The 27,625-nt window shown below is 38.9% G+C and overlaps 3 protein-coding genes across 5 annotated transcripts; 2 read left to right on the forward strand and 1 right to left on the reverse strand.

The window, feature by feature from the left end:
* The first annotated feature begins 2,623 nt into the window (after positions 1-2,623).
* LOC126626631 (uncharacterized) lies at positions 2,624-9,372 on the forward strand. The gene is made up of 8 exons (XM_050296009.1): positions 2,624-3,092; positions 4,388-4,450; positions 5,183-5,938; positions 6,083-6,220; positions 6,457-6,540; positions 7,811-7,870; positions 7,957-8,043; positions 8,811-9,372. Exons 1-8 carry the CDS (start codon positions 2,736-2,738, stop codon positions 9,096-9,098), a joined length of 1,833 nt encoding a protein of 610 aa, XP_050151966.1. The 5' UTR covers positions 2,624-2,735; the 3' UTR covers positions 9,099-9,372.
* Positions 9,373-12,774: 3,402 nt separating this feature from the next.
* Positions 12,775-17,040, forward strand: LOC126626488 (uncharacterized). 2 transcript variants are annotated; one of them, XM_050295816.1, is made up of 3 exons: positions 12,775-13,185; positions 14,060-15,935; positions 16,173-17,040. In XM_050295816.1, exons 2-3 carry the CDS (start codon positions 14,076-14,078, stop codon positions 16,500-16,502), a joined length of 2,190 nt encoding a protein of 729 aa, XP_050151773.1. In that variant the 5' UTR covers positions 12,775-13,185; positions 14,060-14,075; the 3' UTR covers positions 16,503-17,040. The 2 variants fall into 2 exon arrangements, with proteins under 2 accessions (XP_050151773.1, XP_050151776.1); XM_050295819.1 differs by lacking the exon at positions 12,775-13,185 and adding an exon at positions 13,202-13,457.
* Positions 17,041-17,360: 320 nt separating this feature from the next.
* LOC126626489 (uncharacterized) lies at positions 17,361-21,987 on the reverse strand. Of its 2 annotated transcripts, XM_050295820.1 has the most exons (10): positions 21,796-21,983; positions 21,387-21,495; positions 19,861-21,184; positions 19,623-19,741; positions 19,232-19,356; positions 18,847-18,946; positions 18,589-18,666; positions 18,375-18,458; positions 17,936-18,021; positions 17,361-17,751 (listed from the first exon to the last, which is right to left on the reverse strand). In XM_050295820.1, exons 3-10 carry the CDS (start codon positions 21,119-21,121, stop codon positions 17,535-17,537), a joined length of 2,070 nt encoding a protein of 689 aa, XP_050151777.1. In that variant the 5' UTR covers positions 21,122-21,184; positions 21,387-21,495; positions 21,796-21,983; the 3' UTR covers positions 17,361-17,534. The 2 variants fall into 2 exon arrangements, with proteins under 2 accessions (XP_050151777.1, XP_050151778.1); XM_050295821.1 differs by lacking the exon at positions 21,387-21,495 and having other exon boundaries at positions 21,796-21,987.
* Between the last annotated feature and the right edge of the window lie 5,638 nt (positions 21,988-27,625).

Genomic DNA, 27,625 nt, shown 5'->3' on the forward strand with positions numbered 1-27,625 from the left:
TTAGTAATAGTATAGATAACAATGACTAATTGATTAAAAATCGTATTGGTGCTAAATTATGCTAGTAATCTTTGTATTTGTTTGGCATTTCCCTTTCTAGTCAATACCACCTTACTGGTAAAACGACGCATTTATACAGATTAACTAAACTTGCAAAAACAGCGTTTGGTGGGGCACCAATACTCTACGTTGAAGCACAACAGATATAGGAACTATTATCCTCAGACCATCTCCAACCGAAGGGTCCAAATGGCCAGAGGGCCGAAAATAGCCCGAAAACCTTCTCCAACCGAGGGCTAGGCCAAAGGGCTATGGAATCTAAGAGGACCGCATGGAATCAGAAGGGGCTGGAAGGCTGGCTGCCTGGGGCTGACCAGAAAAAATGGAAATCCTGTCGGTTCTAACCGATAGGAATACGTTCATTATTTTACAAAATTTGTTTCATTTTTTTTTTTAAATTCCATTTTTTCCTATAACTTCTATTTCACAAAATTTGTTACATTTTATTTTAAATTCTATTTTTCACCTATAACTTCTATTTCACGAAATTTGTTTCATATTTTTTTTTAATTCTATTTTTTTCCTATAACTTCCTAGGCCATTATACAACATTAAATTAAATTAAGTAACATGAAACAACATTAAACAATATGAAACAATATGAAACAACATTAAATAACATTAACCAATATAAAAATTATACAACATAAAAAAAACATTTAACAACATGAAACTTAAACAACATTTAAGTTGTAGTTTTTAAATAATAAATTACGTTTGGCCCTCGGTTGGATACGGTTTTTTATGATAGGGCTAAAACAAGCTCTTTAGCCCTTTGGCCCTCGGTTGGAGACGGAGGCAAATATAACCATGTACTATTCATTAAAATATTAATATCTTGGAAGGCCAGAGGGCTAAAACAAGCCCTCTGGCCAGCCCTCGATTGGAGATGGCCTCATGGGCTTGCATTTAAGACAATAAGGATGAAATCGGCGGTTAGGTAGGGAGCATCCTCATATACTGTACTCGGTTACAAACACACGAAACCCCACGGGCCACGAATTTGTTTTTCTTTGAACAAACAATGTTATCTCTATTAAGGTGAATGTGGTAAGCTAAGCCTCACAATAGGCTAACAATAATGTGATTCAAATTCACATTTGACAATAATCAAACTTAAGATTATAGGTGAAGAGAAATACTACTACTAATAGCCGGCTGAGCCCATTATTCTCCAAAATAAACGTAGCCGCTAATAGTGGCAAATCCAAAATTCCTGGTACGTTATTCTCCAAAATAAGCGAAGAGAAAGTTTCCTGGTATGTTTCTTAGGTTTAAGTGAAGAGAAAGTTTCCTGGTACGTTTCTTAGGTTGAAAGGCACTTTGCCTATAAAACAATCATCCAAGTAAGAGAGGAGAACACATTGAAGAGAAGAGGAAAGAAACACATCCAAGTTTACCTCTAAAGCTTCACCCCTGCATCTTCAAGTTTGTTTTTGGATCGTGTTTTTACTTTTTATATGCTACTTACAAAAGATTTAAATTTTTAACCAACGAGTAGTCCAAACACATAGGCATTATCTGTCTTGGCTAAAAGCCAGCTTTGTCATTTTTAGTTGATAACTCGTTATTTTTTATATTCAAATCTAAAACCTTTCGTTTACAAGTTAAAATGAATACTAATAGATTATAATAGTATAGATAACAATGTCTAATTGATTAAAAATCGTATTAGTGCTAAATTATGCTAGTAATCTTTGTATTTGTTTGGCATTTCCCTCTCTAGTCAATACCACCTCACTGGTAAAATGACACATGTATACGGATTAACTACACTTGCAAAAACGGCGTTCGGTGGGGCACCAATACTCTACGTTGAAGCATAATAGATATATGAACTATTATCCTCAGGACATCTCCAACCGAAGGATCCAGAGGGCCAGAGGGCTGTGGAATCTGAGAGGGCCACATGGAATCGGAAAGGGCTGAAGGGCTGGCTGCATGTAGCCAGCCATCCAACCTGGGGCTGGCTAGAAAAAATGGAAATCCTGTCGATTCTAACCAATAGGAATACGTTCATTATTTTACAAAATTTGTTTCGTATTTTTTTTTTAAATTCCATTTTTTTCCTATAACTTCTATTTCACAAAATTTGTTTCATTTTATTTTAAATTCTATTTTTTTCATATAACGTCCTGGGTCATTATACAACATTAAATTAAATTAAGTAACATGAAACAACATTAAACAATATGAAACAACATTAAATAAGGATGAAATCGGTGGTTAGGTAGGGAGCATCCTCATATCCTGTACTCGGTTACAAACACATGAAACCCCACGAGCCACAAATTTTTTTTTCTTTGAACAAATAATATTATCTCTATTAAGGTGGAGGGGGTAAACTAAGCCTCACAATAGGCTAACAATAATGTAATTCAAATTCACATTTGACAATAATCAAACTTAAGATTATAAGTGAAGATAAAAACTACTACTAATAGCCGGCTGAGCCCGTTATTCTCCAAAATAAACGCAGCCTCTAACAGTGGCAAATCCGAAATTCCGGAAAAGTACAGCGCCCATTTTGGGATCCCAAACGGCGTCGGTTTAAATACCGCGACGACCCACGTCATCGTCCTCAGAGCTTCCTAGTCTGAGACACAGCAGATAGAGAGAGAGAAGGGCCCTTGACAATAAGATTACCAAAACGCTGCGCTTCGCCTGGAAAAATCATGAGGAACCGGCGGTTTGCGCAGGTCACGACGAGCGACGACGAAGACGACGACGTCGTACCCCGGAGCCACCAGCAGTCGGCGGGGGATACATCGTCGCGGAAGAGGAAGCAGGTGAAGCTTCGAGAAGGGGACGACGAGGAGTCGGGGGAGGAGGAGAAGCAGAGGAGTAAGAAGAAGAGGAGAGGGAAGGAGAAAGAGGCCGAAACGGCGTCGGGTAGCGAAGACGAGGAGGAGGAGCCACACGTGGTGGAGGACGCGAAGCCGATTGGCGAGGTCGTTAAGCTTTCCGGGAAGGGAAGGGGCCGGAGGCAGCACTACAAGGCGTTTGAGTACGACGGGACCCGATTTGACCTGGTCAGTTCGCGTTTTCGGGCTGGGTTTTGGGATTTTGTGTTTGGTGCTTGGGTTTTAGGGTTCTGATTTTTCTCGCATTGTTTGATTAATTGGTTTAAATTTAAGAATTTAAGAAATTGTGAATTCTGGGTACTTTTTTTTATATCTAGAAACTTTTGGTTTTGATTGTTGGGTTTGTAGGGTTTGGCGAATTGGGTGGTTCTTTGGTTGAATTTTGTTTTTGTTTTGATTCATTGCTGCAAAGTAAGAATATTTACTATTTATTGTTTGGAAAATGTTGTTGTTTAAGCTGGCATTGTGGTATCATTTAATTTGGAACATCTCTGCCCCTTTGTAGGGCAATTTAAGCAACTAAACTTCCACTGGGAATCTTAGAATTCGAGTTGCATTTTTGTCTAAGACAGTTAACGATTGGATGAAAACATATTGTCCAAATTTCCAAAGGGGAATGATTGAGTTTTGTATGCAGACAAACTCGTTGTCGTCTTCCTGTGATTAGGGGGGCAATTGAATGTTCTGAAATTTTTGTCTGTTAGTTAAACATAGCTCTTTTTTCCCCTATTTTTGGATATTTTTTATGTTTCCCCTCCTGGATGAACTCTACATGCGGTTTGTAGAGGAGAAGTAATTTTGCATGTTCAATTCCGAACCAGAAAATTTTATGTTGAAGCAAATAGTCTTCTTATGAGTTTGAAGCAAATAGGTCCTCAGCTGATATGCTACGAAAACATGGGATGAGTGTCAGCTCTAGGTACATGAAAGCTTCAGATTTGAGTGTTTTCCATAGACCTTCTGTGTTTTGAGTCTCCAGCAGCCATACTCTTCTTGTCCTTTGACAAGAAGATACTGTAAAATTCAAATTACATGTCTTTGTAAAGATTTTTCATTGCTTATCTTTTTCTTCTGTTTCTTGCTGTTGGTATAATGTATGCTTTCCTTACATACAGAAAATTGTCAGTGTTTCATGTTAAATGTGATATTTCTATATATTTTTATGCTCAGGATGTTTGACAAATGTTGTTGCCACTTGAACTTCTGTACACCTGTTGGTTTTGTGTACTGTCCTCTTTTTTTTCCATCTTGATATTGTGTGATACGTTTTTTGTGTGTCTATATATATATATATATATATATATATATATATATATATATATAATTTTCAAATGGTTTAGATTTTGAAAAGCTCATTTATTTGATTCAGATTCCCCAGGTTCTGAATATCTCTTGATTTTTAAATGAGGTATCACTTGTTTATTTCATTAATGTTTTGTGCTGATCATTTAATCACTCTGTAGGAGGATCCGGTTCTTCTAACTCCTGAGGATACAAAACAAAAGCCTTATGTGGCAATTATCAAGGTACATGCTTTATGAAATCATATATCACTTTTGTACATGGATATTATTTTTGGTTCTTTTAAACATTTTGCCTTTCACATTGTTCAATTTATTTGCATTTCATTACTTGAGGTCCTAGTTTCTAAATATATAGTAGATCAGAAGTGAAATTCAGGTTATGACAAATTGTTCAGATTGTGAAACATGGTTATTTTTTAGTATGGTGATATCTTTTTGGTTGAAAACAATTAACTGTAGGGGATTTTATATGATGAAGATTTCTATGATTGGGTCACCCGCTTTTCTTCTAGTATATGTTGATTTAAGATCACGAGGAAACAACTATACTACTAGCAGATGTGCATTTTCTGGCAAAAGAACATTTATAGATGTAACAAAGATATAGGGGTCATATATACATGGTGACAGTCTCAAATACAGGTGAACCACATGGGGATAAGCATGCTGATTGCTTCATGTATTGTTATTCACTTCTCACCCTGTGATTCACTTTGTCCTCACCTTTGACTATTTAATTATACATCATTTGCTTGAATATTTTTCCTCAAGTTTCTTGGCATGTTGGTCTGTGTTCTATTACGCTTTTTGGTGGGCTTCTAGTTATTTGAAGTTATGGACAACAGATTTGCTTTCTGTTTTTTTTATTTGTATGCACTTATTCTCTTTCATGTCCTTCACATTCACAATGACTTAATTTTAATTTTCTGACTGTTGGAACTGGGGATTAATTAGGATATAAGTAGGACTGGAGGTGGGAGCATGATGGTATTGGGACAGTGGTTTTATCGTCCTGAAGAGGCAGAGAAAAAAGCTGGTGGAAACTGGCAGTCAACTGATACAAGGGAGCTGTTCTATAGTTTCCATCGTGATGAGGTTCCTGCAGAATCTGTAATGCATAAATGTTTGGTGCATTTTGTTCCGTTAAACAAACAGCTTCCAAGTCGTAAACAGCATCCTGGCTTCATTGTGCAAAAGGTGTATGACACCCAAGGGAAAAAACTCTGGAAGCTGACAGATAGAGACTACGAAGAGGATAAGCAACATGAGATTGATTTGCTAGTTCAGAAAACTATTAAACTATTGGGAGAACTTCCTGATATAGAGATTGCAGATAACAATGCTTATCAGGATGATCAGTTGAAGACTAAAAGGGGTCTGATTAAAAAGAATATATCACCCCTTGATGTTTCTAGGGTGGAAGAAGCAACCGCTAGGCCTGGTCACAATCAAAAAGCTGAAACGCCTGGAAGCTGCCCAACAAGCAACTCAGAATATCATTCCATTTTAGCAAAGTCCATGGCACTAACTGGAGACACACTACGTGACAGATGGTTGGAGAAACTTCTACAAAATATCCGGCACCACGTATGGAACTCTGCTGACACTACAAACGGTATTGAAAAGAGAAAATCTGGCTCTGATGATATTGATCAAGAAAGTGACCGTAAGTCCGCAGAAGTTGGAAATGGATCTCAGGATAATCTCAAGGTATGTAGTGAATGCATTTCCCCCCTCAGTTTGGCTGCTCTATATTTATCCTTTGGTTTTCTGACAAATAGGGTGCACTGGAAATCGGGAGTGGAGTCTCTGGGAGATGTTATAACTCACACATTAACTTTATTGTCTTTTCAGAGTGGCAACACGTCTTTTCTCTGGCCAGAGGATGCTGTTCGTGCAGTTACTTCTCTAGAGAAGGCCTCGCATGAGTCTCTCTCCTCAGATTTCCAAAAGTATAACCAGAAGTTGCGGCAACTGGGATTCAATCTCCAGGTCAGAAGGCTCGGTGTGCTCATATGCTCATGGTCATGCATATGTGTGCAGATAACATACTCTTGAAAAGACCTTCCAACTGTGTTTTAAGAATGATGCATTTTTCCATTCATAAATGAACATTGTATTTTTGGTTTGTTTGAGGTCCAAACTTTTTTTAGTCTTCAAACGTCTTTGTTTTCTATTCAAATGTCTTTTTTTCTCTCTTTTTATTCTTATATTTCTTCTCTTAGCAGAAAAATTCATTCCTAGCCCGTCGTCTGCTAAATCGAGAGTTGGAACCTTTAACAATAGTGAACATGTCACCTGAGGAGTTAAAGGTATGGTCTTCATCATGGCTTGATTTGCAGGTGGTTGATTTTTATGGTGATTCTCAAGGAAGATTAATTCTGATTCGATTTTGATCGGATCCAGTTTTCTTTAGCTGTTTTTGGTCACACTGGACATATTTGTAACATCTATGCTGACTAATTCTTCCTTGTAGTCTAACTTACTGTTAGCTAATTTTGGAGGGATGGAAGGTATTTATGCCAACAGTGGTTGTAGACACGTCACTTATATCTTTGTATGTTGTTCCTTTTTTTTTTTTTTTTTATGTTCATGTAAGGTTTTTCTAGGAAAAAAGTTTGGTAAGGCTGTTCATTTGGTTGGTGGAGCATTTATCAAGGAAAGTGAAAGACGATAAACGTGTTTGATATTTGGGTCTTTGGGTTGAAGTGGGTTATTCATAGAGAATCTCTTTATGCTTTTAGCTTTAGGTCCAACTAGTCTTCAAAGCAGATAGCCATAGATAAATTGTTGGTACTCTTAGGTTTTAGGTTCTGCATGTTGATTTGTTTGTTTATAAAAATCAATAAACTTCAATTCCTTTTTGGCAACAAAATCTTGAATGCATATTTAACAATTTTTCAGTAACATCTAAAGAGGTCTATTTTGGTCGTGAGTGCTCCAATTTTTTTCATTGATAATGGAAAATTGCCTGAGACGGTTTGGTCACATGAAACAAAGTTCTACTGGTTCAGGACTGAGATAAATTTAATGAAAATGTATCCTATTATGGAATAGCACAGAAATTCATGTAAACTATTTCATTTCTGTTGAATTAAGGCATGTTTGAGTTGATTTGCTCTTTTCTTTTGCATATTTTTAATGATGTTCATAAGATTTACTGAAGAGTAATTTCGTGGATGTTCATATGTGGGGTTTTATTGCCATTGTTGGACTAGATGAAGAGAAAGAATATATTAGCTTTTGGTGAAAGATGTAGAGTCAAGATTGCTTCAGCAAATTCTCTAGGTATTTATGCCTTGGCTGGGAGTCTGGGACTCGGATTACTTGCACCTTTTCTCTCATAGTATGAAGGTGTCAGTTGAGAATAAAATAAAATGCTTCTGTGCTTCCCTCTGCCCTGGGTTGAGTATGTCCTCCTGAGATGATACCTTTTGAGTATCCGTGTATAATAAGCAGACAAGATGTTGTTGCAAATTGCAATAGCCAACTTTTGGTTTATACAAAAGTGATAATACTATTGTTGCTCTTGCTATCAAGGTTTTGATTTGTCATTAAACGTGACGTTTTAATGAACTTCAGGAGGGTTTAACAGCTGAGGAGAGAGCAAAGAAGGAGCCTGATGATTGGGAGCGTATGCAGGTGATTTTATTTGTATCCATTGTTGACTTCTTGCTCTGCAGTACATACGTTTTGTGCACATTGTTGACTTCTTGCCCATGAAACAGATGACTGACGCTCGTTGCTCAAGATGCTCAGAGTTCAAAGTGGGAGTTAGGGACATTATTCAAGCAGGACACAGTGCTCGCTATCAGGTTAGTGCATATAGAGATTAATATATGATATGCATCCAACCATAGTCTATAGGCAAGTGGCAATTGCTTTTGCCACTACATTTTGCTTTATAAACTGGGATAATCCACTGTTGGGAGCTACACAAAATAATGGGTAATGTTTGAGGTCTAATTATGGTGTCAAATAGTCCAGCTCCGACAAAAATACCAAAAGAAAAGATGTTTCTGGTATCACACCAATTGCGGAGTGGGAGTTAACCTAAGTAATCTGAAAGTCCTACCCACTGTCTATAAAGCAAGCATCAACTATGACTATTGAGTTGGCAACTCAAACCAATTTTCCCTTTAAATTAAAAGTTATAGCATTGGATTTCATACATGTATCAAAGCTTATGATCAGCGTATTACACATTGTGATCGCTACATCAGTTGTTTTGTTTCAAAGTTTGAATTGCATACGTTTAAGTCCCTAAACTTTTGATATTTTAGCTGTAGTCTGACTAAAATAGGTGGTGATGATGGATGAAAGAAGTTTTTGCGTTATCTCTATCTAACAAAGTTTTCTGGTTCTCATTGAGTCCTCTTTCCAACATCTGCTTGTTTATTTCACTGATAGGTGATATGGCCATTTGCTTTGTTAACTTCATTTGCCTTTTCGTTAAAAGGAAGAATGCATGAACATTGCTTTTTCAAGGGTAATTTAGATTGTGACACAGCTATATCCCTAGTTGCTTGTTGCAACTTGAATTTACTCTCTCATTCATTTTTTTTTTTTTTTTTTTTTTAAGCTGGAGTGTATTGCCTGTGGTCATTCATGGTATGCTGCCCGGGATGCGGTTTCAATGCTCACAATTGATGCACCCAGTTCTAACAAGAATGTGGGAACGGCTCCTTTGGCCACTGCCAAGTTTGAAGATGTTGAAAAGAAGCTGGCGAGCCCACGTGAGCCTGACAAGGCAACCAAGGACACTCTAAGAAAAACAACTGAAGCATATATGCCGGTGTTGGAAGCGCAAAGATCACTTAGCAAGTCCAAAAAGGAAGAAAATTCTGATTCTGCAAAGAAAGCCGAGTAGAGATGCTGCGGTCTTGATAGTTTATGGATGTGGAAAATTTAGGTGGATGAATTATGTAGGAAATGCAGCCTTGGTAGTTTTTGTACAACCGTATACACATGCATATGTTAGTTAAAGCGGTCTTGAACCCCCGGGGGGTTAGGGTAGGTAATTTTGGCTTGAAGTCTGTATCTGCTGCTGATGCTCCAAAGATAGAATTGCACTAACCGAGCAGACAAGTAAAGGAGATAGAGATGCCTTGTACTTGTTTTCTCTGTCACCATTATTCTGTTGAGTTTCGTGGGTGTTTATTTCGGAGTAAGATTTTCTTCCCTTTTTTTTTCATTCCCCTTCCCTCCTCTCCTATTTGAACAGTTACGGTTAAGTTACGTCAACATCTTATATTAACTTTTTATAAAAGATAAAGACAAAATAGAGAACGTGAGAGGAGGGGATGGAAGCGGATGGAAAGAGGAGAGGAGAGAATCCTATTCGGTTTATTTTCTTGTGTTTGCTTATGCGTGGGTTGGGTGTTATGTTTTTTTAGTACAACGATATAATGATGTATTTTACACTAAGGAGATGGAGTTCGGTTAAGTCATACAATAGGCAACCTGATTTGATATTGAATTTGTTATCCACGAAATTTGAACCTAAGATCTCTCATTTACAAGTGAAGAAGAATATCCTCAGATTATAATATTGAACATGGGTTGGGTGTTTATTTGTTTACCCGATGAGAGTTACCATACCAGTTACAAAATCCTTTGACTAATATATAAAGGTATTTAAGCCCAAATAGCCTTTGAGATTGTCATAATTTTGTACTTTGCTGCCTGAGTTTGAAATCAATAAAAGTAATCCGCTACTGTCAATTATTTTTATTAAATAAGGATTAAAATAACAAAAATATCCGCAATTCAATAAATAATTCGCCAAAATAATTAGTAAAAATGAAAAGTAAATTTCACATTTTGTCTTTATTTAATTGTGATGTACTGACCAAAATGAATAATGGTGAACAAATTTAGAGATCAATTTTATCGATTTTCAATTTCAAATACCATTTTAGCTAAAATATAATGCTAAGGAAATTAAATTTACAATTCAAATAATGTAGTTATTAATAATTAAATTTATACTTAAACATTGATTAACATTCTTATTTTGTGACATATCATTTTCGTCTCTCCATCATTACCTTACTAAGAGCCTAAAACTAAACGGAATTGCGTGACTCGAGTCCAAGATTCCGTGGGCTTGATGTGACCGACCGCTTGGCCTAAAACCAATCACATGCATATGCATTTACCCATTTTTCCTTTAGCTTTGGGGTCCATGCTTTTCCCATTCCCCAACAGTACCCAGACGTACGAGACTTGCCTATCATTTTCATTGAATCACTTGTGTCTTTTTTTTTTCATTCTAAAGGACCACTTGACTTAATAACCCTCCTATACTAAACAATTTATAGCATGTGTCGATTATATTTCGTTCAAACTAATGTTTCAATTTTTAAAGTTTTATTTTAAATTTTCATTATTTTTATCGAAACAACCCATATCGATATCGATCTTTGATATATTTATCGATATTTTTACAAATTTGCATTTTGATATTTTCACCAATGCAGATATTTTAAACGCTAATTATACCACTTAAAAGTTGTTTCATTACACATTCTTTCGAACTAATTTTTTTAGTGTTGGCTTTGTGCTTATTCCCTTTTTCCTCCTAATTTTTCTCAAATCTAATTAGTTTGAAATCATTTAATAAAAAATAATACAATAAAAAAAGGAGATCAAATCTCCTGCACCCAAAATGGGTGTAGCCTTAATGCTGTCTCAATTATTGATTGACATATATTAACTTAGTGTAAACTGTCGGTTTACCCCCTGAACTTTCACCTCACTTTCGATTTCCCTCCTGAACTTTTCTATTGGAAAATTAAGGACTCAAACTAATTTTTTTTAGCCAATTTGCCCCCTACCGTTAGTTTTTCATATATTCCATCCATATTTCCGTTAAGTGAGACCATGTGCATAACATGTGAGGATAGTTAAATCATTTCAATTTAAAAATGATTAAAAACTAAAAATAAATAATAATAATAATTTTCCCTCTATTTTTTCCCGCTAATTCCTATCCTCAATTTTAATTTTCCCTCTCATTCCTATGCATGAGAAATAACATATGGTGTTATTGTCTTCATAAGTAGCTAAGTTAATCTTTTTTTTGAAGCATGTACTACCATTTTTATTTTCTCTAACAAATTAATAATTTGACAAATGCTCATGGTGTTATTGTCTCAAAAGCAGTGCATTAATATAAGAAACATGTCCATAAAAAAAACTAGGGTTTCTTATATTAATGCACTACTTTGGAGACAATAGCACCATTAGCATTTGTCAAATTATTAATTTGTTAGAGAAAATAAAAATGGTAGACAATAACACCATATGTCATTTCTCATGCATAGGAATGAGAGGGAAAAATAAAATCGAGGATAGGAATTAGCGGGAAAAAATAGAGGGAAAGTTTTACTTTTTTTATTATTTTCAATTTTTTAATCATTTTTAAGAGTGAAATAACTTAACTACCCTCACATGTTGTGCACATGGTCTCACGTAACGGAAATATGGATGGAATATATGAAAAACTAACGGTAGGGGGCAAATTGGCTAAAAAAATTAGTTTGAGTCCTTAATTTTCCAATGGAAAAGTTCAGGGGGGAAATCGAAAGTGAGGTGAAAGTTCAGGGGGAAATCGAAAGTGAGGTGAAAGTTCAGGGGGTAAACCGACAGTTTACTCATTAACTTATGACAAGAAAGTTAAGAAAAGTTTAATTTATAAACATGTGTCTGTCAGCTATTGAGGACACAGAGAGACCACATCCATTTTGGACAAAGAAGATTTGATCCCATCCAAAAGTGATCCTATTGAGAAGATTGCATTTGAAGATAATACTAGAGGGCTTTCTTGTCAACTAAGAAGTATCTAAATTTTGAAAATTTGAGGAGTTTTAGAGTAATTATAATTAAATTATTGGCAAGATCTGCATTTCACTAAATTAATTTAATGATTTGATTAATTAATTAATTATAGGGAACCGTCAGATTAATTGTGGGATTCCAGTTTTTTATATTTGCAATTTCCCAAAACCGTAGAACATAATAATTAATTTGTGGCAGTGCGAGGTAAAGGACACCAACCTTATTCTAATCAATGGCATCAAAATTCCAAAAATACCCCTTAAACAAGGTATTTCAATGGTCCAGAAGAATGGCTTTATAGTCTTTCTAAACATGGGTGCTCTCTCCAAGGTCGCCATGTGTACAAATAAATTATAACCCAGAAAATTGAAATTAAAAAAGAAAAAAAAACACAAAAAGCAAGAGAAAAAAGTAACCAAAAAATGGAAAAGTTAAATCCACATGACATGTTGGGGGTTCGATTCTTGCTGATAATGAATAGCAAGATGATGGTCAAGAAAAAGTTGAAATATTTCTGTAAATCTTTCTCGACCTCTAAAAGAGTGGACTGCATTGACAAAATCTTCAACTAATCCTGTTTTGAAAGAGAGATAAAAAATAATAAAAAATAAAAAAATAAAAAAAGCAGCATATGGTGAGTTGAAGGGCAAAGATTTAACTTTAAGAGTAGGCTGCAGCTCTTTGTCTCTTCAATGCTACGAAACTCTTGTTTGCACTCTTCCTCTTGTGTGTGTGACTTAGAGAGATTTTCACTGTGAAGTGTGAAGTCACTCTCTCTCTCCCTCTCTCTCTCTCCCTCTCTCTCCTGGCATGCTTTCTCTCTCTTATTACATTGTCTCACCCATCATCCACCTTTTTCTCTCTCTCTCTAGACCTCACTTTTTGTGTCTCTCATGCTTTACTGCCCTTGGCCTTGTTCTGATTAGTCTCTTCTTTTCCTTTTTATCTCGAGTGAAATATATATTTACACTTTTGGGAGTTTTGGGTTTTTTTTTTCTGTTGAAGATTCAAGGAAACTTTGAGTGGAAGAGATTGAAGAACATGATTGCATCTGCTGGTAGCTTTGTGGGTTTTCCTTTGGCTTCACTTATCTGAGAGATCTGCTCTGTGGTGGGGTAAGCACATTTTCTGCAACCATTATTTTTTTTGGTTGCCTTCAAATGCAAGTGAAAATACAAGCAACTTCTTTTCTGGAATATATAGCTTTTGGCTGTACTGCTTTACTCATTTGGGTGCTTTTGAAGTCATTAGAATTTCTTGTGTGCTTTTGGGTTATGGGTTTTCATTTTTGGAGAGATCAAGTTCTGGTTTTTTGAGGTTTATGTGATCTCAAAGTTTGGAATCTTTGATGGATTTTGTGCCTTTTCAAACAATGGTTTCTGCCAAGGTGAGGATCGTTCAACTATTTTTTTTTTCAATAATTTTTGGAATTTTGCAAATTAGAGATCTAATTTTCTGCAGATAGAGAAGTGCATTGGAATCAGTATATCTGTGCAAGTAAATTGCTCTTTGAAATCTAATTTCTTCTGTTTTTATCAATTTTGCAGAAAGTGTATCCCTTTTCATAGTGCATTGTATTTAGACAGATTTATTTTGGCAGATGAGATGTAGTAACTGCCTTTGGTGTTAATTTTTGTTGCAGTTGAATGCTTTTCTTTGGTGTATTTATTTCTGTTCAATGTATTTGCCTGCCTATTTTGGGGAAAGAATTTAGGACTCGTTTGAAAGTGCTTTTAAAATGGCTGAAACTGCTTTTGAAGAAAATGTTTTTGGAACCAATCCTTATTAAAAATGCAAGTGAATCCTGGAGAAACACTGCTTCCTACAAGAAGCACATAACTGGTGCTTCTTGCAGGTAGCACTTTTACTTCTAAACAAGCCCTCAATTTTAATGTAGAAACTGCATGTCATTTTTAGCAGTGTTGTTAGGATTAAATTATATCCTGCAGGTCTTGATCTTTGTTGATATTGTTTCCATCTTTGTTGCAGAGTTTCCGATCTGTCAATGGGATTAGAGATGGATTTCGATAGAAATTGCATGGTAGGTTTGAGTCCTAACACTGTGCTTCCAACTCATTGTCCTCATTCCCATGGTGAAAGAAGGAGCACAAAAGGAAAATTAAAACATAAAGATGATTTATTGAGCATAAGGGAGGATTTCGTGGAAATTAGCTTTCATCACTATCGCAGCGCTTCTTGTAAAAGTGTTCCATCTAGGCCTGTTGTTAACATAGACCTTAAGCGTGGTTCTATATATCAAAGCTCCAAAGAGGTACAAAATATTAAGAAAATGGGCACTGTTGAAGGAAGGAGAAAAGTTGGAATGCCGCGAAGTAGTGACACCTCTTTCTCTTACCGAATTGTTGACACGATGTGTAGTTCAGATGAGGAGAGTACACAGAATAGGTCTTCAGTGGTATCTTTGAAATCAGACTTGAACGCACCATCTATTGGCCGGCCTCATGTTGAACCATGCTCATCAGACAGTTTGATTGATATTTGTATGGATCCCGGTTACAGGGAAAAGCACTCTGCTGAAGCTTTACGAGAATTCTCAGTGGATCTGAAACTAAGAAGTGACGCTGTTGCTGGACCTCTAAATAATGGTAATGAACTTCTGGAAAGAGACCAAGTTCACACATTGCACAAGTCTTTCTCTGCTAAGGTGGAAATGCTCCAATCTCGCTCCCCACCAGAGAGTGCTCGCTCATCCAGGGTCAGCTCAAAGACCCGGTTCAGCCCTATTATAAAGATGTTTGATCCATTCATGAAGTCTAAGTCTTTGAGAACTCTGAGTTATGTAGTGGAACCTGGCAAATCCAAAATGTCCGAGCCGGCAAACATGATAAGAAACAGGTCACATAAAAAATCTTTGTTGCCAGTCTATTCAAATACAGCACAGAGTCCAGATTGTGATCCTCAGCGTATCAACCGAGATAGCCACCAATCGGTTGTTGCATGCTCGCCAGTTCACCTACATGGCCATCTCAAGTTACAAAATAAACACGGAATGCCATTTTTTGAGTTCTCGTTGAAGTGCTCAGGAGACGTCTTGGTGGCCAGGACATGGAAAGCAGATAATGCTATTAATTGGGTGTATACCTTTCACTCCATCGGAAGCAGAAAGAAGAGCAATGCCAGCGGTTGGGGATTATATGGTAGTGACAGAGATTCTTCAATGATGGGACAGATGCAAGTGTCCTGTTACCTATGTTCGGAACTCAAAGATGGTGTTTTTGAAAATTCCATGGTGACGGAGTTTGTGGTGTATGATATCGCTCATGCAAGGCAAACGTTTGCAGCCCAAGAAAACTCTAATAGTAGCCTTGATGATGTTAAACCTCCCAAGGGTTCTAGTCCAGGCACAGTTGGGGCAACTGTAAAGTTGGATGAGTCTTGTCCCACCAAGGTCAAACTTCAACAAAAACATGCTTCCGACAAGAGTGATAATGATACTTCAGCCTGGCCGTCTGCAGAATTGCATCCAAGCCTTGAAATTGCAGCCATTGTTATGCAAGTTCCGTTAGAAAAGAGAGAGAGCTTGAAATACAAGAGAGGGGATAAAATTAGTGATAAAGTACATCGAAACCTACTGTCTATGGGTGAACAGAAGAAGGAGGCTGCCCCTGATAGCCAAAGTCCAGGAAACTTACAGGTGGTAGTACCAGCTGGACACCATGGCACGCCGAGTGCTGAAAACAGCGGTCCTTCATCCTTACTAGATCGGTGGAGGTTGGGTGGAGGCTGCGACTGTGGTGGCTGGGACATGTCCTGTCCTCTTATTGTCTTAAGCAATCCCCTCACCGAAAGCTCTGATAATCAACTATTGGCGGAGAATCAGAAGCTTATGGAACTTTTTGTTCAGGTTTGATGTTGGAGAAAATTTTCATGATCATAGCTTGAATTGAATAAATGTTCTTTTTGTCAAATTCTGAACTAAAAAGAATTCTAGAGACAACGGGTTTGATTTTGCTGGTTCCTCCCCAGTGAAGAATCGTAGTTGACTTGCTGCTAATTTCGTTCTTCATTCATTTTGTTCATGCTTGGTAACAGATATGTAGGGAATCTCATAAGCTATTGCTCGACTTTGATTTGTTTGCAGGGATCGAAGGAGAAAGCACCAGCATTGACCATGACAATGGTTGAAGAGGGACACTATGCAGTTGATTTTCATGCCCGGTTATCTACACTACAAGCATTTTCTACATGTGTTGCCATTCTGCACGGTACAGAAACATCCGCAGCCGCAGGGCAGGAGAGGAACACACAGTTGTCACAATGCAGTTCATTGAAAGTAGTGATTGAGGAAGAAGTGAAGTACTTAATTGAAGCAGTTATGGAAGGGGAGAAGAAGGAAGTAGCTAAGAGGGTGAAAAAAATCCAACCGTCTTATGTACTCAACCCTCCCTTCTCTCCAATTGCTCGGGTGTAGATTTCCAGCAGCATCTATGGTTTGCTCCGGAGAATCCCACAAGGGATTTAGATATGACCCCAAGTCTAACCAGCACCAAGTGGAAGGGCATCGGCAACAGATGGCTGAGACGACATTTACACAGATACTGAGGATCATTTAGTATAAAAAAGTTGTGTGGCAAGGCTCAACAGGCAACTGAGTGAGGCGAAAAGGACTCGCTGAAGCGGGCGAGGCTTGCCACAATGCCGGAGGGAGGGTTAGCACCATCAAGGAGGGTCTAAAATCTAGATCATTTAGAATTGTATCATTGAATATGCTCATCGACGACGTCGATAATCCAAATGCAACAGCATACAACACTGTCGATATAGAAACCTGTAGGGGAAGGATAAAGAAGCATATGAGAACTGGGAGATAGCAGTTAGCATAGCAGTCCTTTCTCTTTTGCAAATTTTTGTTTGTATCAAATTTGGTTGATTTGTACTTTATAAATTAGGAGGGAGAAGACAACATCCATGACTATTACTGCATAATATATACTTCCCACTTCCCACCATACTAGAACGACCTTCTCGACAACAAATAGGATTAAACACATCTATTTAGATATTATAAATCAATTGAGTAATTTAAGGCAAGAATTCTGGCCGTGTAATATTATAATAAACCCAAAAACAAGCAGGTGATTCTATTTCCAATTTTGAAAGAGATCTAAGTTCGAATCTCCCTTTTTCATTTTCTTGGAAAAATTAAGGCGGCCATTTTCACGGAAAAAATTAAAATGAAAATGGGTTCGCCCTCGTTGGAATCATGACGTCAAAATTAGTTTAGACCAAGAGCTACCCTTTTTTCCGTATATTTTGTATGGATTTGAAATGCCAATAAAGTTACACTAGTGTTATAAAAATGGACACAAAATTATACATGTATCGATACACATCCTGCACATACGCCGACCGTACATCCTTTTCTTATCAACAACTTTCACATACAACAAAATTTGAATGCAATCATTCTCCTATAAAAGCTGAAGAATTCTTGTATCTCTGGTCATGAATGTTGAGCATGCAGTTCAGATGATGCTTGTGAAGATGGTGATGGCATTGATGATGGCGGCACTGGATCATTGTCCATCTTTTGCTTGTATTGAATTCTTTGAACATCGGTTTGGGGACTCTCCAAAGAGAACAATCTCTTGAAAAATTCATACGACGCAAAGAAGATCGCTCCTTGAGACATATACATAATCAATCTCGGAGTCAATCCCCTGACAATGACAATACGAAAATCAGTTATGCTATCGTCAGATCAAGCACACAGCTCAATGGAAATTTTGTTTGCAAGGGTTTCCCTATAAAATTGCTGGGTAGGACGAGATGAAATCAGCTCATTCATGATAAAAAGAACCATTCTTCTGACCTACGAATGAGCAGAAATGAAATAAGAAATACCTGTAGAGGCCTTGCAGACCTTCATTCTTTCCTATTTCTTGAAGGGCATGAATCACACCATTATACTGGCTCATAGACCCCGGAATCTGCATAACACAAACTTTTTAAGAAGCACAGACAACATATATAAATTTCATTATAGTATTTACAAAGCGTAAAGGTAACACGCGACCTGTTGAAACTCTACAGACACAAAATGTCAAAACAAATGTCCTCCCCAGTCACGTTCTACTTCAATAGTCTCGAGTGGATAATATCTTATCTTACCCTTGCAATGCTCTTAGAAACCTATTTTGGGAAGCTAGTACAGAGTCTATGGGCAAAGTAGCTGGTGTGAATCACTAAATAAAGGCTGAGACATTTTGGAACATGAAATACCCCGACTGTAATTGTTCAACATCACAATAAGTTTAATAATAAATGCATCAAAATTGCAAACCTGAGTCTGCAATCTTGTCTTCACAACATCAAAAGGAGTTGTAAATAAAGCAGCAGTAGATCCCGCTATTCCTCCGCAAACTAGCTGCAGGAGCGGAAAAATCATGTTAATAAGAATCAGATGATAAGAGAAAGAAAACACTAGCTAAGCCAATTGCAAGAAGATAGATTATAGTTAAAACTGAAGATGTTCGGCATAGAGGAAGGAAACAAACTGTTTGTAATGTGGTGGGTTGGACACCAGCTTCTTTTGGAGACAGCATAAATTGCTTCAGGCTTTCATATGTGTAGAACTACAGTAGAGATACAGAGCTAAAATAAGACCAATAAAAATAACCATAGGCAGTTGAATGAATCCACAATACAAACAAAGCAAGAGGAAAAGTCTGATACTCTCTCCTCCCGCATGTTTTTTGTTGACTCAAATTCCTTTCTCTAGCACAAAAACTAAATCGTACATAGAAATAACTGACCTTGACAATTGAGTGAGGAACATTCCTGCATAGTACAGCTCCCCATCCAGCATACAGTGATGGCAAACCTCCCTTCCGAATGATTCCAACAAATGCATTCCTGAAAAAATAATTGAAAGGGGGAATCTGAATACTAACAAAACAGAAGTTCTATGCGTGGACCATGCCAGAACCAGAGTTGATAGCTATAACGAATAAATGTCTAAAGCCGCTACAAAGGAAATGACATTGACTTTATAGTACTATTACAAATAAAAGTTCAAATACTTTAAAATAAAAATCTGAATGGATACAGCAATCAAAATAAATGGCTACAAACACTTGACTAAATACTATGTCGATTGTGATATAGGCAACAGATAATACAAGGATCTTAAAGATATACCAGCAGCTGTGATAGTGTGAACCAACTTGCATCTGCTGCTTTATACGCTCACTAGGAGTAAAAATAAAGGAAGTAGCAACGCTTGCACAACCGCCTGCCATGCAGTGGGCAAAAGAGCAATACTCCTGCAAAAATGAAATGGGTGTGACTTTGAAAGCCTAAATGCAACGCATTGGCAATAATTACCAATAAGGCCTACGAGTCTACAACTCCACAACATGTTATAGACTTTTTTTGTCCCTCCCCTCCCCACTTCCGCATGAGAATTAGAGTTGCAAATAAATAAATTAAACAAATTAAATAGTTGAGGGGACAGAGAAGTATAGGGACCAAGCCAGAGAGAAAAGCAAGATGGTGGAGTTATTCACAGAGCAAAAAGTCAAGATGGTACCTTTGGAAAAAGAGGAAGTAAAGCTCCCTTGACTGATTCATATGTGAAAGTATAAACTGCAGAAATTGGAGCTGATGATGCAATGTTGGTAGCAATACCACGATAAAGTCCAGTTAAACCTAAAATCAATTTCACCGCTATCAGTTATGTGACATCTTAAGAGAATGCCTTCTAGAGGGTAGCAAAGATAAAATTAGTCAATAATGTTATTCTCCTGAATTCCCATAAATCAACTCACCTCTATCAGACACAATTGATTTTCCAATGTCGTATATAGACTTCTGCTCAGCTCTGCAGGATTGAACAACAGTCTTAATTGTATCAACAGGATGAAGACAAATGCTAACAAATACTCCAGACAATGCACCTGCAAAGGCATGCTCTTGCTTAGGAAGAGCATAACGACGCTTTTCACATGCTAATGCACAGATCTCTGCCTTGCATTCATCTTGGACAATATACTTTTCGGATTGTTTCTTTTGGTTCCCAAGTAGTTCATGATGATCTGTCTTAGGATGACATTCGTCAAACACATCATTACAGGAAACAATCGAGTCTATATGATAGTCAGTATATGGATTAGAATATGGGGTCCTTGAAATACTATCATCCCCCACACTGCCTACAGAACTCAGGTAGTAATCAGAAGACAGAGAGGTGCTTGTATCCATCTCCAAGTTTCCCTTCTCATATGATGAAAAATGGTATTTGTAACATTCAATTACAGCAGGATTTTCAGCATTTGCGGCCAATTTCTCTGAATGACTAGTTGTATCTCCTGAAATAGATCGGCCTGCAATGCTCACTGTATCTCCTGGAATGCAGTACTGACCAGTTCTGTTATCAATCTCAGTAACTTTGACTGGGCAGTTTAACCCAGAAGAAATCATATCACCCATCCATCCATATATACTTCCCAATTGGTATGAGACTTCTAAACTTGCAAGCCCATTTCCCCTCCAAGATTCTTGAGACACACTCGCACCATCATGCAAAAACCTCCAAAATGATGAATGAGAATAACTTCTACTGCAAGGTTCGAACACTGAAATCTTTTCACTTACCTGCAGAAAATCTAAACTCGATTGGATTGCGGGTGGAAATGGACCAAAATTCCTGAAATCAACAGACAAGTACTCACTCTTGGCTGAAATAGGTGCCGTGTCATTTCCTTCCCCACCTATATCAGCCAAGATAACCTCCTTCTGACAGCCACCGTCATTTTGGTTTGAATGTGCCTTGGGTTGAAAAAAACCAAGAGGACGACTTGCACAATCCCATATCTGGCCAACTGCTGTGATGAGCTCAGCAGTGCTCAATATCTCACGAGGCTTAGGCAGCAACTTTCTACTGCATTGCTTATTAACTTTATCAGAAATGGCGGAGGCAGATTCTTCATGAACAAAACCAGGAAGCCCAGAGGATGCCTGACCAACTGGGTACCACCTGTATTTGATCGAAGGTTGATCATTCTTATGCAGTTTATTGCCCCCTGCCATTTTCTTAAATCTCTTAAGGTGTTCCTTGAAAAAGAAGAGTACAATGTCTTGAAATACAAGTAACTGCAAAGGGAATTAACAGATTGCATCACTGAATGGAACTAAAAACATAGAAATAACCATATTTAATCTCACTTATTGCCATTTGATCTCTCTCCCCTCATAATTACATATCATTGTATAAACTCTAATCAGAAGAATTCAGCTAACCACTTTCAGTAAGAACAACAATAGAAAACATTTGACCGGCAATAATGTTACTTACGAGTCAATTTCCTCCCATTTCTTATTAACTGCAGATTATATAAAACGAACTCGGCCCCAGCTTCCCCAATCCACAGGAGCACACTGACCAGATTAACGACACAGAAACCCTGAATAGTAATTGAAAATTCACAAAGTGAGACATAATTCCATCTCAATTAACACCCTCAAACATTTTGTCCAATAAAAAACCCTAAGGTGCAACACATTCAACTTTCGTATGAAATTCCATTAGACTTTATAATCCACTTATAGATGAAACATAATAATCTTCTAAAAGCATTCAATCAAGTGAAAATTGAACATAAAAGCATTCAATCATCGGATTATTTTCTCTTCCACCTTTCTCAGCAACCAAACAGGAAAAATTGTCAAAAGAACAAATCATTTCTCCGGGGAAAGAATTGAACCTCAACAGAAGCGGCCGCGGGGAAGCCGAAGTCAGAACCTCTGTCTTTCTTATTCTGCGGAACATTTCCAGGGAAAAGAATTGGGGAAAATATTAGGGTTTAAGGAGCAGTGGTGTAGGGTTTTATATAGTGATTTGTGCGCAGCATAAATTCAAAGTATGCCTTCATATACGCCTACGCTACCAAATCAGGATGATTCTAAATTGAGGAAATTCCATGGGAAATACACCCTAAAAATATTTGTTATTACAAATATGACACCCAGTTGCAACTCCCATCGTGATGTCTAGTCAAGTTGCGACTGCCAAAGCGAACCGCAAAATTTTGAATCTCAGCATTTTTCAAACAATTGGAATGCATTTAAAGATTTCGAAAATACTAAATTTTCGATCTGAATTTTTCTTAAGTGTTTTGGAACTTACTCTGATAAGACCAACTCTAATATTTGTTATTACAAATATGACACCCAGTTGCGACTCCCACCGTGGTGTCTAGTCAAGTTGCGACTGCCAAAGCGAACCGCAAAATTCTGAATCTCAGTATTTTTCAAACAATTGGAATGCATTTAAAGATTTCGAAAATACTAAATTTTCGGTCTGAATTTTTCTTAAGTGTTTTGGAACTTACTCTGATAAGACCAACTCTAATTTTTGGAGTAAGTCCTAAAATTTCTCTTCTATTCCCCTCAAAACACTCCAACCCTTGTTCTAAAATGGGGCTAAGTGCTAGAACAAAAAACAAATCCGAATTTCAACCAAGATTTAGCTCAAAATTAGTGGTGGAGCCCACATGTGAGAGTGAGAAAGGGCAATTGAAGCTCACCTGCCAGGTAAGGACGCGCGGCACGTGACTCACCCATCAGGTCTCCCAACCCCACCCATGTGGCCATGTCGACCACTTGTCTACAAAAAGAAGGAGCCTAACTACTCTTTTCCTTAATCCAATGGCTCTAATTCAAATGGACCAAATGGTCCATATTTATATTTGTATTTTTTTTATATTTATATTTTCATTAAACCCAACGATTGATATCTGTTTATACCATACTTGACCAATCCCGAAACTACTGAGCACCGGTCAACGTTGTACCGTCAAGGACCCAGAAGAGCTTCCCTTCAACCAGGAGGCCAATCACAATGCGACACGTGTCGACATCATAAGCCAATCACAGCTCGACACGTGTCAACATCAGAAGCCAATCACAACACGACACGTGTCAATGTTAGAACAAAACTAGAAACTCTCTTCTATAAATAGGGATCATTCTCCCACAATAATCTCTAATGTCATTTTGTACTAAACTATTCACTAGAACTCACAAAATGAGAGCTTGAACCTATGTATTTGTGTAAACCCTTCACAATTAATGAGAACTCCTCTACTCCGTGGACGTAGCCGATCTGGGTGAACCACGTACATCTTGTGTTTGCTTCCCTGTCCTTATTCATTTACGTACTTATCTTCACTAGTGATCGAAGCAACCAAGCGAAGGTCACAAACCTGACACTTTCTGTTGTACCAAAGTCCTCGCTGATTATGTGCATCAACATTTGGCGGCGTCTGTGGGAAAGACACTTACTCCCACTCTCTTCAGCTTTGTTAAACTGGTTTCCACCGCTCGTACACTTTCTTTTGGCCAAACATCTCTCTCCAACATGGGGAGCGAAAGAAGCCATAGCACACAGAATGACACCCCCATTGGACCTAGTATGAAGCAATGAAAGCAGGAAGGAAATAGAGTTACTCTTCAAGCTAAAGTCGATGAGTTAGAAGCTCAGAACAACAAGATAGTGATGAGGAACGAGGTCCTCCAGGAGTAGTATGAAAAACTTTTCGAGATGCTTCACGAGGCTAGGCATGCTCAAGCACACAAGCTCGTCGCCCCTGCTGAGGTCAACAATCATCTGAATGCCCCCCAACACGGAGGGTCACCGATATCCAACACGGATATCCCTGATAGGGATCGAGCTACACATCAATGTGATAATCAACATGAGACTTCTCTCAACCCAGCTGCTTCAACCCGAAGCAGAAGGAGTAGAGGAAAGCACTTCCTCACAGAAGGAGTGGAAGGATCAAAAGCCGTCTATCGCGATTGTTGAGACTTCCTAAAGCAACGTCGAGAGAATCTCATCCACATAAGCTCAAAGATCAATGACCCAAGAGTTTCTGAAAGACTCGGTCCTCTCCCACAACCCAGGCTAGCAGTTAATCTAGGGAATGGGCAACAAGTCCCAGAAGAACATGAAGGTACAGGGGACTCGGAAATGTTCCGACATACTCACTCTAGGAGTCAGTGTGACGAGTCCAAGGAAAAATCATGCTATCTTGATCAAACTTTCCTACTTTCAAGAGGCGATAGGGACTTACGGAAGAAAACTTCAGTGGTGCACGACTCCACTCAGGACCCCCTTGTCCTACAACTCCTGGAGGAAGTAAACAAGTTGAAGGCTGAACGTCAAGCCGAGATACCTGACTGGAACCAACCCAGGCCTGGCCCCCTCACAAGAAGGATCCTCAACACCCCCCTCCAAGCAAAGACAAAGCAGAAGCTTGGCTTACAACTCTATACTGGAAAGGAAGACCCGATTGAACACCTTAACCTCTTTGAGTCCACCATGGTATACCGGAGACACACCAACGAAGAACGGTGCCTTCTCTTCCCCTCTACCCTCTCTGGCGGAGCTTTAAACTGGTATTGCCGTCTTCCACCTGAGACAGTAGACTCATTTGAAGAGTTGAGGAAACTGTTTGTCTCTCAACACATCTTCCAGACCGATCGCTTGCATTCCGCAGATGACTTGTACACTATTCGCCAGAAGCCGGACGAGTTATTACGAAAGTATGCTGGCTGCTTCAGCCATGAGTATTCTCGTTGCGCTGAGGCAGATGACAAGACCTCCCTCAAGGCCTTCACGGCAGGCTTACGTGACTGTTTCTTTAAGTACATGATCAATGCCAACACTTGGAAGACTTACTCTGAGGTGATGGCACAAGCTTACAACCATGCCTTCGCCGAGGTAAGGACATATCAAGGGAAACCCCCTACAGTCACCCCTTATCAGCAAGTAGGGAGTGGAGGCCACATCCAACCGAATGAGAAAACCTCAACCTTCCAAACGGTAGCAGCACACCCCCCTGCCTCATTTAATGCTTCGCCAAGTCAGCAGACATATCAATCCCAGGGCAAAAGGAAAGATTTCCATCCTCACCAATCTCATTTTAATAAAAAGAATAAGGGGCACTATCGCGATAACTCAGGATATCGTCACAATAACGCCCGACCCCAGGCAGTTAATGCAGTGGGCCAATCATATGTCAAGACAGGCCCTACCCCGAGGTATGAGACATACACACCTTTGAACGCTACATGCGCAGCCATCTACCCCAGTATAGCTCATCTGATACCAAAGCCAAAGCCAAGACAGCCAGATTACAAGTTCACGAAAAACACGGGCATGTTTTGCTGCTACCACGAGTATAATGGCCATGATGGCGAGAAGTGCGTCATCCTTCGTGATCATATTGAAGCTTTGGCACGTGAAGGAAAAATTGATCAGTTTCTCCTTCACCCTCCAAGGGATAACCGTAACCAACGCCAGGTGAATGTGATATATTCTATAAGCGGCGGCACACCTATGTCTGAATCTTCCAATAGGGCCATGAAAAACAGTGAACGAACTTTGAGACCTGGCCATCAAGTGTTTCACGTGGAAGACATCAGGGGAGGCAAGTATCAAAAGCCTAACTGGGATCCAATATGTTTCTACCCTGAGGAAGAAAGAGGTATCATCTACCCTCACAACGACCCGCTGATCGTGGAGGCTCACATAGCAAATTTTAATGTGAAACGAATCCTGATAGACACAGGTGCTTCAGTTAATATCATGTTTGCTGAAGCTTTCAAGGCACTTAATGTAGCTGAACACTTGCTCGATCGCTCGATTTCTCCTCTGATAAGCTTCTCTGGCGATATCGTGCAACCTTTAGGGAGTATACACTTACCCCTCACCATTGGTACAGGCCCTTACACAGCTACTATTACCACTAACTTCCTAGTGGTCAATTGCCCGACGGCATACAATGTCATCTTTGGGCGCACAGGCATCAATGATCTCAAGGCCATGGTATCCACGCATATGTTGTTGATGAAGTTTCCAGCCCCTTTCGGCAATGGATACATCAGGGGAGATCAACTTAGTGCTCAATCATGTTACAACACTTCAGTTAAGCAACAACACTTGCTTGTCCCCAAGGAGACCCTCTCTATACATAACCAGGTAGTAAAGACCAGTCCAGATGAAGCCAACTCGGATCTTCATGATGGCAACAGTCAACCCGACGACCCTCGAGATGACTCATTCACCCAGCAAGCACAACCAGCTGAAGAGTTAGAGAATGTCTCTATCTCCAAAGACCATCCAGATCGCATGGTGAAGATTGGCACCACTTTGTCACCACCCCTTCGGTTGTCGTTGATCTCCTTTTTGCAAGAGAACGCCGAGGTCTTCGCTTGGTCATATAAAGATATGCCGGGCATCTCTCCCGATATCATCTGTCACCACTTGAGTATTGATCCCAAGACCAAACCAGTAAAACAGAAGCGAAGATCTTATGATGTTGAACGATACGAGGCGATGAAAGCAGAAGTTGAAAAACTCAAGGACATAGGCTTCGTCCGTGAAGTCAATTACCCAACATGGGTAGCAAATGTTGTCCTTGTTAAGAAAAATCCGACCAAGGAAAGTCTTCTGCTTCAAAAGGTCTTGTGGAGAATGTGTGTCGACTACACCGACCTAAACAAAGGATGCCCGAAGGATAGTTTCCCCCTTCCTCTCATTGATAGACTTATAGACTCTACGGCAGGGTGTGAGCTCTTGAGCTTCATGGACGCTTATTCAGGATACAACCAAATCCTCATGAACCCCTCAGACCAAGAACACACAGCTTTCACTACTGACAGGGGACTATATTGCTACAAAGTCATGCCCTTCGGTCTAAAGAATGCAGGAGCAACTTATCAGAGACTGGTCAATTCAATGTTCGCCGAACAGATTGGGAAGAGCATGGAAGTTTACGTTGATGATATGTTAGTCAAGAGCAAACATGCTGACCAACACATCACCAACCTATCTGAAACTTTCACCATTCTAAAGAGGTATCGAATGAGGTTGAACCCCAACAAATGTGCCTTCGGCGTGGGCTCTGGTAAATTCTTAGGCTTCATGATTAGCCAATGAGGCATTGAAGCTAACCCCGAAAAGATCAAAGCAATCCTCGACATGAAAGAGCCAGTAACTTCAAAAGACATCCAAAGCCTTACTGGCAAGGTGGCAGCCTTAACCAGATTCATCTCTAAGGCCACAGACAGATGTGCTCATTTCTTCAAAGCACTCAAGGGAAATAAGAAGTACATTACATGGACGGAGGAATTTGCCAAGGCATTCAGGAACCTCAAAGAGTACATGAGTAAAGCCCCTCTGTTCTCCAAACCAGAAGTTGGTGACACTCTCATTATCTATCTATCGGTTTCGGCTTCAGCAGTCAGTTCTGTTCTTATTCGAAATGACAGTGGTGTCGAACGGCCCGTCTACTATGCTAGCAATGCCCTACAAGATGCGGAGACACGATACTCCAACATTGAGAAATTAGCTCTAGCATTGGTCATGTCTGCTCGAAAACTTCGCCCTTATTTCCAAGCACACGCTATCATCGTGCTTACCAATCACCCTCTTCGACAGATACTCCAGAGTCCTGACACGTCTGGGCGAATGATCAAATGGGCGATAGCATTGGGTGAGTTTGACATCTCCTACCAACCAAAACCAGC

This window comes from Malus sylvestris, chromosome 6, assembly GCF_916048215.2.
Source record: "Malus sylvestris chromosome 6, drMalSylv7.2, whole genome shotgun sequence".
NCBI lineage: Eukaryota > Viridiplantae > Streptophyta > Magnoliopsida > Rosales > Rosaceae > Malus > Malus sylvestris.